Raw genomic sequence first — 15,566 nt, 5'->3', positions numbered from 1 at the left:
CAGTTTGGCCCCTCCAAAGCTTCTGGTTTACTCCAACTACAGATCCTGCTGCACTTCTCAGTGCTTCTGTCTGCCTGATTTCTGTCTCCTGAGGTCTCCGTGGCTTCCCCTCTGCTCAGAGGGAAGGTTTGCCCTTCTCCCCTCCCGTGGCATGGCCTGGGAATGTGGCAGCACTGAGCATCATTCCTGCTCCGTGCCTGGGCAGGAGATGGGTCAGTGCTGGAGCTGAGCTTTGGGAGAGAGGCTTTGCTGAGCCCAGCCTGGCTGCAGGGCACTGATCTCCCAGTGCTTTACAACCAGTGGCTTTTAAACCCTTCCCACAGTGTTCCAACCTCCAGCAGGAGCCTTTGGAAAGAGGAGACACAGCCCCTGATTTGCAGCTTTGCCTGTTGCCGTCACCATTTGGTGGGGCCAAATTTCAATTTTTTTACAATAATATCCCTGGAATCCTTCACAGGAGAAGGAAAACGTCTGCCAAGGATGAGAATCTACACCAACATCAGCTGGGCAGAAGGATTCTTCTCTATCAACAGGTTGGATCTCCCAGGATTTTCAAGCTTTTCTTCCAAGCTTAAAGAACAGAAACTTAGACCTTAACCCATGGAAACACTAAGATAGGAATAAACCACAGTTATGGCACAGGAGTAATAACTAATTGTAGCTGTAGAGTAATTCCTGCCCCTCTGCCTTGTTTGTTTTTATCCTGGAACTGTTGTGTAGCAACTCCAGAGTTTTTCTGGGAATACGACGGACAGCTGGTTTACAAATGCAATTGTGGCATAATTAATTTAAGCATTAGCAATCCATTATTATCTGTTATCACAGGGTACAAGCTCTGCCTCTCTGCCATGGAAACCAGAGTGCAGGTTACCTAGGAATCCCTCCGGGATCTATTAAGTGTAATTACTAAGGACTTGGATCAGCAGAAAAAAAAAAAAAAAAAAATATAGATATGCACCATTTTCCAGCCTCAGCACTGCAGAAAGGGCTGCAAACTTAGCAGCTCGGTGACATTTGTGCTGAATTGTCACATCATTGCCAGGAACAGGCTCTGGGAAATGGTTAAGGAGCATTTAGCAAAGGAAACATCAGGGAGCCACTTGGCTTTCTCCAGCGGATTGCAGCAGCTCCCCTGGCTCCAGGAAAGGGCCCAGGAGATGGTAAAAGTGCTTGTGTGAGTGAAAGTGAGTTGGGTGGGATGGAAAAACCTGCTTCTGGGGGAAAAAAGGCTAAAAAAATGAGAGGTTATCCCCGTAGAGATCCTTTAGCCTCTTAAAGAACCGATTTGTCACCCCCTGGTTCAACCCTCACCTCCCTGGTGCTGGGACTGAGCTCAGTGTTTGTTTAGGTACGTTTGAAGCTCTCGTTTTAAGATTTTTATTCTAAAAACAGCAGTCAAAATTTGGTTCTAATGCAGTCAAAAAGCTGCTGTTTAGCCCCAAATTTTCCCAGCTAAGAGATGGAACTGGGCTCAACCCCAATATCCAGGTGACAGGAGCAGAGCCAGGAAAGTGCTCCCAGGTACATCAAAAGCCCTGGAGATGAAAAGGCTTTGAAAAGGACCCTGTGGAGTTGAACATCCCATTTCCCTCTGAAGATTAGTTACCTCAGGTTGTCTGAACACGGAAGGGATTAGAGGAGGAACAGTTTGTGATTCTTATTTGTCTTTAGAAGAGACAACCCCTGCAGCAGTGCTCAGCCCTGCCTCATTCCAGAGCTGGGATGGCAGCAGGGCTCCTCTTCCTCCTTGTGCCCATGGAATGATGGCTTCTGTTTGTCTGGGCACGCGGCTGCCAGCTGGGACTGAGGTGAATCTGCTTGGCTGAGATGAGAGGAAGAAGGAAAACCCAGGCATGATTGTGCTGGGAGACCTGGGGATGGCTCCCGATGGGGGGAAAAAATAATAAATAAATGGGAAAACCTGAAGCTGGAAGGCCACAGGGATAAATCACAGGGTTTAATCCCAGGGAGGATAATGCCAAACAAGTCCCCAGGTCTCTTCATCCCAAAGCAGCCAAATGGCAACACCTCATGCACAGGAGAGCTTCACCCCCCAAACAGGGTGGAGAAAACACCCGGGTTTTATTTTTAACTCATTTCACGACCTTTAGGGCTAAAAAAACCCAAAAAAACCGCTAATCCCTCTGCCGGAGCACGCAGGGGAGGAGGGAGAGGCTGCCGGCATCCCTCCCCGCCGGGGGCTCTCCGAGATCCCTCAGCCGGGAGATGCCCTTAAAGCCTCTGCGGAGGTTCTTTCCCCGGGAATTTTCGCCTTTGGGCTGGGATTTGTGCGGGGAATAGTCAGGGCTGGCCGGGCTGCTGCCTCCTGGCAGCCCCAGGGGTGCCCCCAGCGAGGGCAGGGCTCGGGAAGTTTTGGGTTTGGCCGCTGCTGGACGGGCACAGGGGGTGATGGATCGGGCTCGCCTGAGCTGCTCCGTCCTAAAGCGCTTCTCCTCCCTTCCAGATGCGGCAGATGTTCGGCACGGGCTGTGGTTTGTGGATAAAAGGCTCGCTGGCGTTTTAGAGAGCTCCTTTCCCTTCCCAGCCTCTCAATAACCTTTCCTTTCCTTTCCTTTCCTTTCCTTTCCTTTCCTTTCCTTTCCTTTCCTTTCCTTTCCTTTCCTTTCCTTTCCTTTCCTTTCCTTTCCTTTCCTTTCCTTTCCTTTCCTTTCCTTTCCTTTCCTTTCCTTTCCTTTCCTTTCCTTTCCTTTCCTTTCCTTTCCTTTCCTTTCCTTTCCTTTCCTTTCCTTTCCTTTCCTTTCCTTTCCTTTCCTTTCCTTTCCTTTCCTTTCCTTTCCTTTCCTTTCCTTTCCTTTCCTTTCCTTTCCTTTCCTTTCCTTTCCTTTCCTTTCCTTTCCTTTCCTTTCCTTTCCTTTCCTTTCCTTTCCTTTTTTCCTCCAAGGCTCCAGGAACCTGTGGAGCATCCAGGCACAGGTTTTGTACCTCGTGGGCCTTTGAGGGTGGGAAGGATGGGGACATTCCCATAAATCCCTTAATCCCACAACACCAGCACTGCTCCTGCCACATTGGCTCCCGTTTTCCTCTGGCCCAACGCTGACAATTGCTGTGAGTTTGTCCTCTGGGTGCTGGGGTCAGTGCCCACAGAGGCACAGAGAGATCAGGTGGCCTTAAATGTCATTTTTAAAGCATTTGTGTGGCTCAGTGACCCCAAACCCCCCAAATCCCCTGAGAGCCAAGCAGAGCTGAATTTCATCGACGTTACTGAGCCGTGGCCTCAAGAAATGACCTTTTATGAGAGGATTTTTCAATTCAGGAATTGTGAGAGGATTTTTCAATTCCTGGTGTGCAGCCCCTAAAAAGAGGGGGGTGGTTCTGGGAGCTTCTTTTAAAGGACTGGGGAAAAGTGACAGAGGAGAACAAAGTTCCTACAGCTCCTACAGCAACCTGCATGTGTGACTCCTCAGTGGAGTCTGCATCCCTGCCTGTGCAGCTTTGGAAAAGCTTGGATTTGAGGCCCCGTGGCTCCCAGCTTGTTTTTCAGGCAGGAATCAGGAGCAGTGATTTTTTTGGAGTGTGTTTTTGTGAGCCCTGCAGCCCCAGCCCGTTCCAGCAGTGCCAGAAGTGTGCTGGAAGCTGGAGCTGCCACTCCAGCCCAGAGCCAAGCCCTGGGCTCGTGGATGGCTTGTGCAGAGCTGGTTTAGGGCAGGTTATTTTTAAAACAAGCTAAGCTGTGAGGGTGACCTCGCTTCTGCTCAGGGATACCTCAGGTAGAGCAAAAATAGCAAAGTTCAGCTCTGAGCATCCCTGCTGCTCACTGGCAGCTCCTTTCTCTGCAGCCCAGCTCCCGGAGCAGTGGGACCAGCTGGGAAGCTGCTCCCCAAAAAAAAGGGGCTCAAAGGGCAGCTCCCACTGGTCCCACTGCTCCGGGAGCTGGGCTGCAGAGAAAGGAGCTGCCAGTGAGCAGCAGGGATGCTCAGAGCTGAACTCGGCTATTTTTGCTCTACCTGAGGCATCCCTGAGCAGAAGCGAGGTCACCCACAGCTGCCCACAGCTGCCTTGCCCTGCCAGGCCACAGGGAAAGGGGATTTCAGGCCAGCGTGGGGAATTTGGCTTTTGGGGGGCTTGGGGAGCCTTGATTTGCTGTGGGGGGATGTGGAGCTCGAGCAGGATGCAGGGGGGGTGTTGCAGGATGGAGTGTGTGAGTGTCCTGTGCTGCCTGGAGATGGATGCGGGGTCTGTGGGATAAATCCTTCCCCCTCAGCCTTCCCCTCCTCCTCCTCCTCCTCCTCAGGGATTTACCACTTCACTCCCTGGGGCCTGAAGTGCTTCTGGTGGCAGGTGCAGGTGAGGTCAGGGGTTTGGGCAGGAGGTTGGAGCACAGATCCCTGCACCTCCCCTTCCTCCCCTACACCTTCCCCTGCTCCTGCCCAACCTCCCCCTCCCTGCCAGGCCACTGGAACAAAACCCTGCTAGCACCGTGCAATTCCTGCTAGAACAAATTGTTGCTGGCATTGTGGGTTATTTAAATCCACATATTATCTCTTCCTCTGTATTACATTAGCTTCCTCCCAAACCTTCGCCATCTGTTCCACCCTCGGTTATGAATGTGAGAAAACTGAACATGCTGCTCCACAGCTCCAGCGCTTCCAAAGTAGGATGTGCATCCTAATGGCTTTTCCGTGAGCTCCTCCATGCAGGCTGGGCCTTTCCTGAGTGCCAGGGCTCACTGGGAATGGCCAGGAATGTCTTGGTGGCAGTTTGCCTCCAGCCATGTGGAGGGAGCTTTATTGTGACAGCTCCGAGGTGGGAGCACATCTGATGGGCTGCGTGGGGAGACAGCCCAGGGCTGCTTGTGCCAGCAATCTCCCCAAAATCACATGGCTCTCAGCGGGGTGAAACAGTGGTTTCATCCCTCCCGTGTGCCCTGTGTCTCCCAGGTCGTGTTGTCAAAGGTGCTGGAACATCTGCGCGTCCCACGGCCTTGCCAGGGCTGTGTCTGTGCAATTCCTGCTGCTGCTCTTCCCCTCTGGGAGCCTGTCAGGCTCCTGATGCTGCCTGTCGTGTCTCCAGAGCTTCCCAGGCAGGCAAGGACAGCCTGGCTCTGCTTTTCCAGGCTGCAGGATGTGTCCTGTGGAGCCGCCGTGCTCGGCTCCCCCTCGGGAGGGTGGGAGCTGCTGAGCCTGAGCCCGGGGATGGGGAGGCAGAGAGCTCCAGGGCTGCTGGGGGAATTATCAGCAGGGAGGGTGGGGCAGATCCATCCTTCCTGCACCCCTGTGGGCAGGATTTACCCACAGCTCCAGCCAGAAAGCTGGGGCAGATCCATCCTTCCTGCTCTGAGAGGGATTTCCCCACAACTCCAGCAGGGAAGCTGGGGCAGATCCATCCTTCCTGCTCTGAGAGGGATTTACCCACAGCTCCAGCAGGGAAGCTGGGGCAGATCCATCCTTCCTGCTCTGAGAGGGATTTATCCACAGCTCCAGCCAGAAAGCTGGGGCAGATCCATCCTTCCTGCTCTGAGAGGGATTTACCCACAGCTCCAGCAGGGAAGCTGGGGCAGATCCATCCTTCCTGCACCCCTGGCTGCTGTGGGCAGGATTTATCCACAGCTCCAGCAGGAAAGCTGGGGCAGATCCATCCTTCCTGCTCTGAGAGGGATTTATCCACAGTTCCATCTGGGGCAGCTCCATCCTTCACTGCTCCCTCCTCTCTCTGCCCCTGGGCTCTGCTGGCAGGTGCTGGAGGAGCAGAGACACTGCAGCCATGGCAAATGTCACCACACCTCACACACCTCGATGCCTCTCGCCTGAATTTTCGGCCTGACTGACAAATTCGTTTCGGTTTCGTGACCAGGCACCGTCCTGTGCTCCCCTGACAGGGAGATTCAGCTCCTGCCTGCTGAAATGTCACCTCCTGAGTGTGACAGGTTTTCCATTTCCCCTGGGTAGGTCTGGGGCATCCTCGTGGGACACCTCCAGCCCTGCCCTGCGTTTGGGCAAGGGACAAGGGACAGTTTGGGACAGTGGTGGCTTCCCCAGTGCTCCCAGCAGACCCCGTCACCTCTCCTGTCAATGCCAACCAATGGGGACAACAAGTGAGGAAGCTTCTAATGGGAAATCCAGCAATCCTCAAAAAACAAGACTGCAAAAAACCTAAAACCCACCCAGCTCAGCCCTCTCCTGAGGAGCTTCAGCTCTGTCCAGCTCCTGTCTGAGCTGGTGATGTCCAACCTCAGACCCGCCCCCTCCCCAGGCAGTTCATTAGAGCCCTCACCTCATTAGCCATGGTTAATGGCTCACCCTCCCTGACTTTAAGACCATTAATTCTGCTCGTGGAGAACAGATTATTCCCTTCCACTTTGCAGCAGCTTTTAAGATCACTCTGTCTTCTCTCCTGAACACCTCCAGCCCTTCCCAGCAGCCGCTCCAAGCCCAAAGTGTCCTTGTCTCCCCCAAAACGAGGAGCTCAGGGTGGGATGTCTCACAAGGAGCTCTCCTGGAGCAGCAGGAAGCTCTGTGGCCATAACCATAACCCAGGGAACATCACCAACGCCTTGCCTGCTCCTGCAGCTTTCCCACCAAATTCCCAGCAAGAATGGATTTTTATTGCTGGCCCAAGGGGCTGGGCTGCAAAACTCCATCCTCCAGGGAAAACCCAGCACAGCGTGCAGGGAACACCCCACACCAACGCCCAGCAGGATGGGAGGAGGGAGCAGAGGGGATTCAAGGCACAAACCCACAATAATTCACATTTTCCGAATTTCCCTCCCACCCCGCTCCACTCAGCCCCACAACAACCCCGGACTTCCAGGCCAGAATTCCACACCCAATCCCCTCACTCACCGTACTGGATTTGAGCGCATCCCCACTGTCCTCTTCAGATTCTAGTGCAACAGGTAAAGATTTCTGTGGCGGGGAGAAGGTTAAGTCCCACCTCAGTAGCCGAGGTTCAGCTTTGTCCCCGAATCTCAGGTTTTCCAGTTTCTGCACCGTGGGCTCGGCAGAGGAAGCTGGCCTGAAATTCTCTTTGTTCTGGGACTTAGACCTCAGCCTCTGAACCCCGAAGCCCCGCTCTTCCCCGCGGTGCTCGTCAGCCGCGCTCCTGCAGCCTCCCCCTTTGCCGTAGTGTCTTTTTTGGGCGTGAATCTCTTGCATATAAGAATCCATCCTCATGAGGGGCTTCATCTCCATCTCGTAATTACTCATCTTCTCCTCATCCAGCTCAAGCAGCTTGGAGCTCCCTGAGCTGTGGTTGTGGGACCTGTGGTGGGAAGTCCACGAAACCGCGGCTGGGGGATCTGTCCACCTCTCTCTCGCCTTGTGGTTGGAGGCCGAATGTTTGTGTCCCCCGCTCCGGCCTCGGTAGTCTTCGGGGCCGGCGGTGGAGCCCGGCTGCCCGCTGCGCGTGGCCCCGCTCCTGGCGGCGCGGCTCCCGCTGCCCTTCTCTTCGCCCCAGCTGTTGGGGCGCAGGTAATCCCCGCCGCGCCCTTCCAGCAACATCTGGATCTCGCCGCCCCTCTCTTCGTCCACCGAGAGCTGCCTGGAGAAGTGGGCGGCCTTGTTCCTGCAGGAGGGCCCGAGGGGCGGCGTGGGGCAGGGGCTGGCGGGGAAGCTCTGCAGCGGGCTGTCCTCGGGGGTCAGGTCGGACGGGGTGGTCCCTTTGCGGTACAGCTCGGGGCTCTCCTGCTGCAGGGGGGTGCCGGTGGAGAGGACCTCGATGTCGTCGCTCGAGTTCTGCCGCTTCGGCCGCTGGCATTCCAGCCCTTGGGGGCCACGGGGCGAGGAGAGAAGGGAGAGGGGAAGGCGACAGGATTATTTCTGCTGCGTTGGGTGCCCCGAGGGTTTGCAGAGGGTTGGGTGGTGAGGAGGAGAGGGGTGGGATGGGGACACCAAATTTGCCCTGAGCCCCGCCCTGCAGAACCACAGCGATGGCTCTCCAATCCTGGAGGATTTGGAGAAGCCACCAGCGATGCGGAGCTGCTGGGAAGAGGTTCTGATGGTTTTTTGGGATCCATCTGACCACATTTCCTACCAGTTCCCAGTCTGGAAGCTTGGGAAGGGAAATCTGTGAGGGGGCTGGTGGCACACCCAGTGCGCTGCATTTGTGTGTGCTGGGTGACACTGGGAGTACCCTGGGTGCCACTGGGACCACCCTAAGTGTGCTGGGTGACACTGGGACCACCCTGAGTGTGATGGATGCCACCAGGATCACCTTGGGTGCCACTGGGACCACCCTGAGCATGATAGGTGACACTGGGACCACCCTGAGCATGATAGGTGACACTGGGACCACCCTGGATCTCACTGGGATTACCCTGGGTGTGCTGGGTGTCACCAGGACCACCCTGCGTGCCACTGGGACCACCCTAAGTGTGCTGGGTGACACTGGGACCACCCTGAGTGTGATGGGTGCCACCGGGAGCATCCTGGGTGCCACTGGGATCACTCTGGGTGTGCTGGGTGCCACCAGGATCACCTTGGGTGCCACTGAGACCACCCTGCGCATGATAGGTGACGCTGGGTCCACCCTGGGTGACACTGGGACCACTCTGGGTGTGATGGGTGACACTGGGACCACCCTGGGTGCCACTGGTATCACCCTGGGTGTGCTGGGTGTCACCAGGATCACCTGGGTCTCACTGGGATCACTCTGGGTGTGCTGGGTGACACCAGGATCACCTGGGTGCCACTGGGATCGCCCTGAGTGTGATGGGTGACACTGGGACCACCCTGGGTGCCACTGGGATCGCCCTGGGTGTGATGGGTGACACTGGGACCACCCTGGATCTCACTGGGATCACTCTGGGTGTGCTGGGTGACACCAGGATCACCTGGGTGCCACTGGGATCGCTCTGAGTGTGATGGGTGACACTGGGACCACCCTGGGTGCCACTGGGATCACCCTGGGTGTGATGGGTGACACTGGGACCACCCTGGATCTCACTGGTATCACCCTGGGTGTGCTGGGTGTCACCGGGATCACCTGGGTGCCACTGGGATCACCCCACACCAACAGCCCTCACCCCTCTCCTGCATGGGAACCACCTCTGTTTTCATCTGCCAGGTGCAGGAGGGCAATGGCCACATCTGGGCAGGGGTGCCAGCGAAAGCCCACAGACCTCATGTCCGAGAGCTTGCCTGCCCCACGCAGCCCAGCAGGACGTGGAGGTTTCCCTGCTCGGCCCCAGGATGGGGTGGAAGGACAGGGCTGCTCGTTCAGGCCAGCACCCCCATCCTCCCCATCCCACTGGAGGCTCCTCATTCCTTCACTCAGAGACGTCCCCGACAGGGGCACCTGGGCATGGGCCCTTCAGGAGGGGCTGAATGTCTTCTGCTGCTGGAGGAACACGGAACAAAAACCTCCAACGTGCTCCTCACGGATGAAACACCGAACGATTCCCAGCGAGATAAGAGTGGTTAATTCTCCTTTTCCCCTCTCCAGTCGTTCCCAGCTAAAGCCGTGCTAAATTAGGTGAATAATTTGATAAATATATTAAGTGCCTAATGCCCCTGAAATGCATCTAATTGTGATTGCTACGGTGAGACAAGAAACGAGTCTTGAGAAGGGAGAGCTCAATTTTCATGCCATCGCTTACAAATGAAAAATAAATGCTCTGGAGCGCCTGCTCGGGTCTCTCCACTTCTGCTGAGTAATTTTCTCTCTTGGATCTTTTCGGGGAGCTGCTGGGATGTGCATTCACCCCTGCCAGGGTTGGGATACACACAGGGAATGCTGGAGTCCCCATTGGAGCACTGGCAGGGAGGGAAATAGTAACAAAACCAGCTTGGAAATCTACCCAAGCAGTTTATGGAAAATGGTCTCCTAATGACTCGAGTTTCTGGGATGATACTCACATAGACCAGCTTTCATTTTTCCCCTGTTTGTATGTGGGACACTGAATCTCCTGGGTTTTATCCAGGGCCCCTGAAAAATCCTGGTATTGGTGACAAATTGCTGAGGAGGAGAAAGATGGAGCTCACCTCTCTGTTTTCCTGCAGAATATCTGTCTCTGGGATAAAAAGATTATTTTTGGGGCTGTTTTATCAGTCGTTCCTGTCCCAGCAGCCTTCCAAGATCCCAAATGGGAGGCTGAGGCACAGAGGGAATAAAAGATTTCATGTGAGAAAGGTGGGAAACCACCTGTGGGAGCAGGCTCACCCAAGGTTTGGGGTGTCCCTGGTTTTTGAGCTTTATCTTCCCCAGTTCAGGGATTTTGCTGGAATTCCAGTTTGTTGCAAGCTTCCTATCTGTGGGAATCCAGGGCTTCCCTCTGGCTGCCCTGGCAGGGCTGGGACCCTGGCAGGGGTCAGGAACCCCCTGGACAGAGCCCCCAGAGACACTGGCTGTGATCTCTGGCCATGGAAAAGAGTTTTCAATCTTACAGGATGAATTACCAGCTCTGAGGGTTTGATTGAAGTGATAATTAAGTGTGGCACGGGTGCAAAAGTAAAATTTTAGGATTCTAGATGAGGGGTCCAAAGGGGACAAGCTGGAGGAAATTGGATGTGCCTTGTCCTTTTTCTCCTTCTTCATGCCCTCCATGTCTCACTGTGGTGTTGGCATTTTTCTGTTGGTTCAGGCTGGGGACACACTGTCCAACGTAGGTGACAGATATTGGCACGTTCTTGTAAATGCAGCCCAGGGAGTTTCTGGTATTTAATGTTTGTCACATCCCACTGAGGGCAGAGCCCCACACGCTGCCCTGCAGGACAGAGCTGGGCAGGGCAGCAGAACATGTGAGAGATAAACAGAATAAACAACCTGGAAACCAGCACAGACCAATTCTGGCTTCTGCTTTGGCAGGGGGCTGACACACAGAGACTTTTTGCAATTTCGGAATCATCAATTCCTCAGATTCCGACAATTCCGACACCTCTCCTCATCCCAAACCTTCCCCAGCACCAATCTGCAGGTGCTGGATTAATCCCCGAGGGTTGGGGCTGTGGGAGGAGCAGGACTGGGGGTGCTGGGGCACATCTGGGGCACAGCTGGGGCACATCTGGGGCACAGCTGGGGCACTGCTGCCCCCCAGCCCCGCAGTTTCCTTGCGCAGGAACTCCGCGGATGCAGCGGGGCCCTTTCCTCACCCGAGGATGTGCAACAATTATCCCGAGCTAAAATTAGTGCCAAGGCACGTGGTGTTCCTGGAAGAAGGGCTGTGAGAGCGAGGGAGGCTGCGGAGCTCCAAACGCGCATTTCCAGCGCCATGGAGGCGGCCCGGCCCGGCCGCCGAGGCTTCGGAGCAAAGCTGAGGAGGCACCTTTGGGATTTGGGATTTGGGAGCCTCTGTCTCCAGAGGGACTCAGCTCTGCAACACCGGGCAAGCCTGGGTGATCCTGCTGTGTGCAGGAATTGGGATTGATGGGCACCTGGAGATGCCCACGGCTGACGGGCACAGGAACCACGGGTGAGATGGTGATGCGGGATGTGGAACGGGGATATTTTTGTTTTCACCTTCCAGGAGCTGCAGCTGCCCAGGGGTGATGCTGAGGTGGGCACAGACCCCTCTGTGGTGTCCCACAGCACCCACAGACCCCTCCAAGGGGCACCCAGCGCCCCTGGCACTCGCTGAGCCGGGTGGGTGGTACCCACACCCACCTCCCTGCCAGGAACACATCCAGCACCCAGCACCCCGTGGAAAGGGAGCACAGCCAGCACCCAGGGGGTGGGTGGCACCCAGCACCCACCGCAGCACGCCGTGGGTGGCACTGGGGACCTGCAGCACCCTGCAAGGGAGCACGGCCAGCACCCAGGGTCCTGAGCGAGGGGGGCATGTCCAGAACCCACAATTCTGAACGAGGGGGGCACATCCAGCACCCAAAATCGTGTACAAGGGTGACAAATCCAGCACCCACGATCCTGTGGAACAGACAAATCCAGCACCCACAGTTCTGAATATGAGTGGCACATCCAGCACCCAAAATCCCGTGGAATGGAGGCACATCCAGCACCCACAATTCTGAATATGATGGGCAAATCCAGCACCCACTATCCTGTGATAGGGAGACAAATCCAGCACCCACAATTCCAAATAATGGGGGCACAGATAGCACCCACAATCTGAATATGACGGGCACAGCCAGAACCCACAATCCTGTACAAGGGTGACAAATCCAGCACACAAAATCCTGTGATAAGGGGACACATCCAGCACCCAAAACCCTAAATGAGGGGGGCACATCCAGCACCCACAATTCTGAATATGGGGGGCACAGCCAGCACCCACAATTCTGAATATGGGGGGCACAGCCAGCACCCACAATTCTGAATATGGGGGGCACAGCCAACACCCACAATCCTGTCAAAGGAGGGCACACCCAGCACCCACAATTCTGAATGAGGGTGGCAAATCCAGCACCCACAATTCTGAATATGGGGGGCACAGCCAGCACCCACAATTCTGAATATGGGGGGCACAGCCAGCACCCACAATCCTGAATGAGGGTGGCAAATCCAACACCCACAATTCTGAATGAGGCTGGCAAATCCAACACCCACAATTCTGAATATGGGGGGCACAGCCAGCACCCACAATTCTGAATATGGGGGGCACACCGAGCCCCCATCCTGTCCAAGGAGGGCACAGCAGCACCCAGGGTCCCGTGCACGGTGGGCACGGAGCCCTGCCATGCCCGCAGTGTGGTGGCAGCTGCCCCATCCCTGTCCCGGCTGTCCCCAGGCTGAGCTGGGCTCCGGGGGTGACACCGCCCCTCGCACCCACGACCTGCCCGAGCGGCTCCGCAGGCGCTGCCAGCCCTCCCGGCACATCTGGGATGCCGTGGTGGGTTTTTTAATGCACTCGAAGCAGAACCGCCTTCCTTTCTTCCTTGCTCCCCTGTCGCAGCTCACACAACCCCCCCAGCCAGAGCGCACAAACCCCAGCGCGAGTGAAGCGCCACGGCCCCGTCCAGGAGCTAGTAAAAAATGTATTGCCTAAAAATATCTTTCCAAGAGGTGATTTAAACCTGCAAAGTCTCTTGGCAGGAGGAAATGGAGCCGAGGAACATCTCAGGGCTGGAGAAGCCCTCGGGGGAAGGCAGCCCTGAGAGAAGCTCCGATCTGCCGTGTACAGATGGGCAGGAGGAGGGATGAGCCCGGCTGAGCCTCCGGGAGATGCAGGGATGCAGGGGATGCTCCCGGCGGCTCTGGCTGGGGATGTGGCCCGGCTCAGGCTGCTGCAGCCCCCAGAGCTGAGCCGTGGGATGCCCCCGGCCGCCCCCGAGCTCGGCGGGGCGAGCACAGGGCCGGGCTGGGCCAGCAGAGCCCATGGTCCCTTGTCCCCGAGGCCGGATCGGTGATGCGAGTAATCCTCGCTGAGCTGCGAGAACAACGAGAGCCGCCTCCTGAGCAGGGCTCGGGGCTGGGAGACCTCTCGGGAAGCCCAGCGCGCGTTAATTACCATGTTAATTATCGCTGGGGGCACCTGGGGCGTCCCACTCTTCTCGGCTGCAGAACCCACCCGACCCCGGCGCGGCTTCGGCTCCGAGCGCCCCGAGGCTTCGGTGAGGAAAAGTGTGAGAAAGCAACGAGGAATGGTGAAAATGAGGAAAAATGTGAGAAAGCAACGAGGAATGGTGAAAATGAGGGAAAATGTGAGAAAGGAATGGTGAAAATGAGAAAGGGAAGGAGGGAGAGAGGGAAGGGAAGGGAAGGGAAGGGAAGGGAAGGGAAGGGAAGGGAAGGGAAGGGAAGGGAAGGGAAGGGAAGGGAAGGGAAGGGAAGGGAAGGGAAGGGAAGGGAAGGGAAGGGAAGGGAAGGGAAGGGAAGGGAAGGGAAGGGAAGGGAAGGGAAGGAAAGGAAAGGAAAGGAAAGGAAAGGAAAGGAAAGGAAAGGAAAGGAAAGGAAAGGAAAGGAAAGGAAAGGAAAGGAAAGGAAAGGAAAGGAAAGGAAAGGAAAGGAATCCAAACCTTCCCCGCAATCAGGAACTGCCATGGGTGTAAAGTCGGTGATGACCTCTGGGATCATCTGTGTTTGCATCCAGAGCCCTGGCTGGGCTCTTTCTGTGCAACCACCAAAGGCTTTGAACTAAAAAATTGGGAGCAAACAGGAGATACCAGGCAAAAAAAGCCCTGACCAAGGTGGAACTGCTGGATAATGACAGCCCTGCCCTAAATCTCCCAAAACCCGGTGTTCCACGGAGCTTTCCCCCTCCAGCAGCTCCGGAGGGGACCGGGAGCTGCGGGCACAGGCTGAGCCTCCAGCCAGGGGAATTTGGGGGTTTTTGGGGTGCGGGCAGGGCTGCGAGGGCAGGGCCTGGCGGGGACTGACCGTTCTCCCTGTGCTGGAAGGAAGGCGAGAACTCTTTGGCAGTGATCCTGGCGATCCGCGCTTCCTCCTGCGCTTTCTGCGCCGCCGTCACGGCCGCCTCCGCCTTGGCCCTGGAGTGAGAGGTCCTGCAAGGCAACAGAGACAGCAGCACCCCGTGAGGCAGCTCCTCCCCACCTCGGGAACCCCACATCTCCCCCACCGATTCCTCCAAAACCCTTCGGCCGCGAGGGAAGAGCTGCCAGCAGAGCTTGGCCATGGCTGGGGAATGGGGGATTTTCCAACACCTTCAGGAGATGCTCCTCAACCTGGGAATCACCCAAGAAATTCAGATTTGTTCCCCCAAAAGGTCCCTCCATCCCATTTCCCACCCCGTCCCAGCAGCCTCTCTGTGCCTACAGGGTTGGATTTCAAGCTGGTTTGGTTGGTTTTTTAACCAAACCCAATTTTTGGGGGATGAAAAAAAAAAAAGAACATTTCCACGCCCACCCCCGCGTTTTGCATAAAATGCTGGATGTAAATAAATCCTGGGAGCAGAGGTAGGAGCGGGGGGTTCGGCTCTGGAGCCGCCCCCACCATCCCTTCACACATTTTGATCAGGGCACTTTTTCCCTCTGGATCAACAACTGTCCCCTGCTCTCACTGATGATTCCCCAAAGGCTTTTTTTGGATGGCATTTCATCCCATCACTCAGGATTTACAGCTTCTTGGAGAGCATCCTCCGGATGCTTTGCCCCTTTTTTTCCCCTTATCCGAGCCATCCAGGCACTTTCAAAAATTCCTGCTCCCACCCCGGTGCAGGCAGGGTTATAAATAACTCCACTGATTTCTTTTCCCTCCAAAATCAGGCCCTCCATCTCCTTTAATCATTTTTTTTTTCCCTGCCTCTCTCTGAATTCCCTCTAATTTCTCGACATCTGCGTGGAGAGGGAGTGCCATTTCTGACAGGCTCCTAAAAATGGAAAACAGGGCCAGGAATGTGCCTGCTTTGGTTGGAAGCATCGCCAGGGCTGGGGAACAGGGTGTGAGTGTGGCTCTGCTGTCACCTGTGCTCACTCCCTTTGCTCTAATAAATGCTTTTTATTCCCAGCCATTGGCTGCTCTGGAGTAACCCTGGAAGCGAATCCGAGCTGTTTTCCAGAGTTATTGGAGGTGGTTGTGGGGCTGTGGTGATGCTGCTGCAGGTCCTGAGGGTTCTCTGCGATTCATGCACCCAAAAATTGGGTTTAAATGGGTTTTTAGCCAGCTGGAGTGCAGCACTCTCCCTGCCCAGCACTCAGCTGGGGTCAGAGGAGGGGACAGAGGTGGCACAGCCCGTTCCCTGCCAGGTGTCCCTCTTGGAG

General features: G+C 55.7%; 1 protein-coding gene across 1 annotated transcript in view; it reads right to left on the bottom strand.

Moving 5' to 3' along the window:
- The window catches only part of JPH3 (junctophilin 3), a 50,898-nt gene that overhangs the window by 4,792 nt on the left and 30,540 nt on the right, over nucleotides 1-15,566 (bottom strand). The window contains exons 3-4 of the mRNA XM_031505897.2: nucleotides 14,227-14,351; nucleotides 6,801-7,720 (exon numbers count right to left, since the gene is read on the bottom strand). Coding sequence (XP_031361757.1) covers nucleotides 6,801-7,720; nucleotides 14,227-14,351 — 1,045 coding nt within the window. The remainder of the gene's footprint in view (nucleotides 1-6,800; nucleotides 7,721-14,226; nucleotides 14,352-15,566) is intronic.

The sequence above is a fragment of the Lonchura striata genome, chromosome 13 (genome assembly GCF_046129695.1).
Source record: "Lonchura striata isolate bLonStr1 chromosome 13, bLonStr1.mat, whole genome shotgun sequence".
Taxonomy (NCBI): Eukaryota; Metazoa; Chordata; class Aves; order Passeriformes; family Estrildidae; genus Lonchura; species Lonchura striata.
Note: the sequence above shows the minus strand (reverse complement) of the source record. Positions and strands in the feature narration are given on the sequence as shown.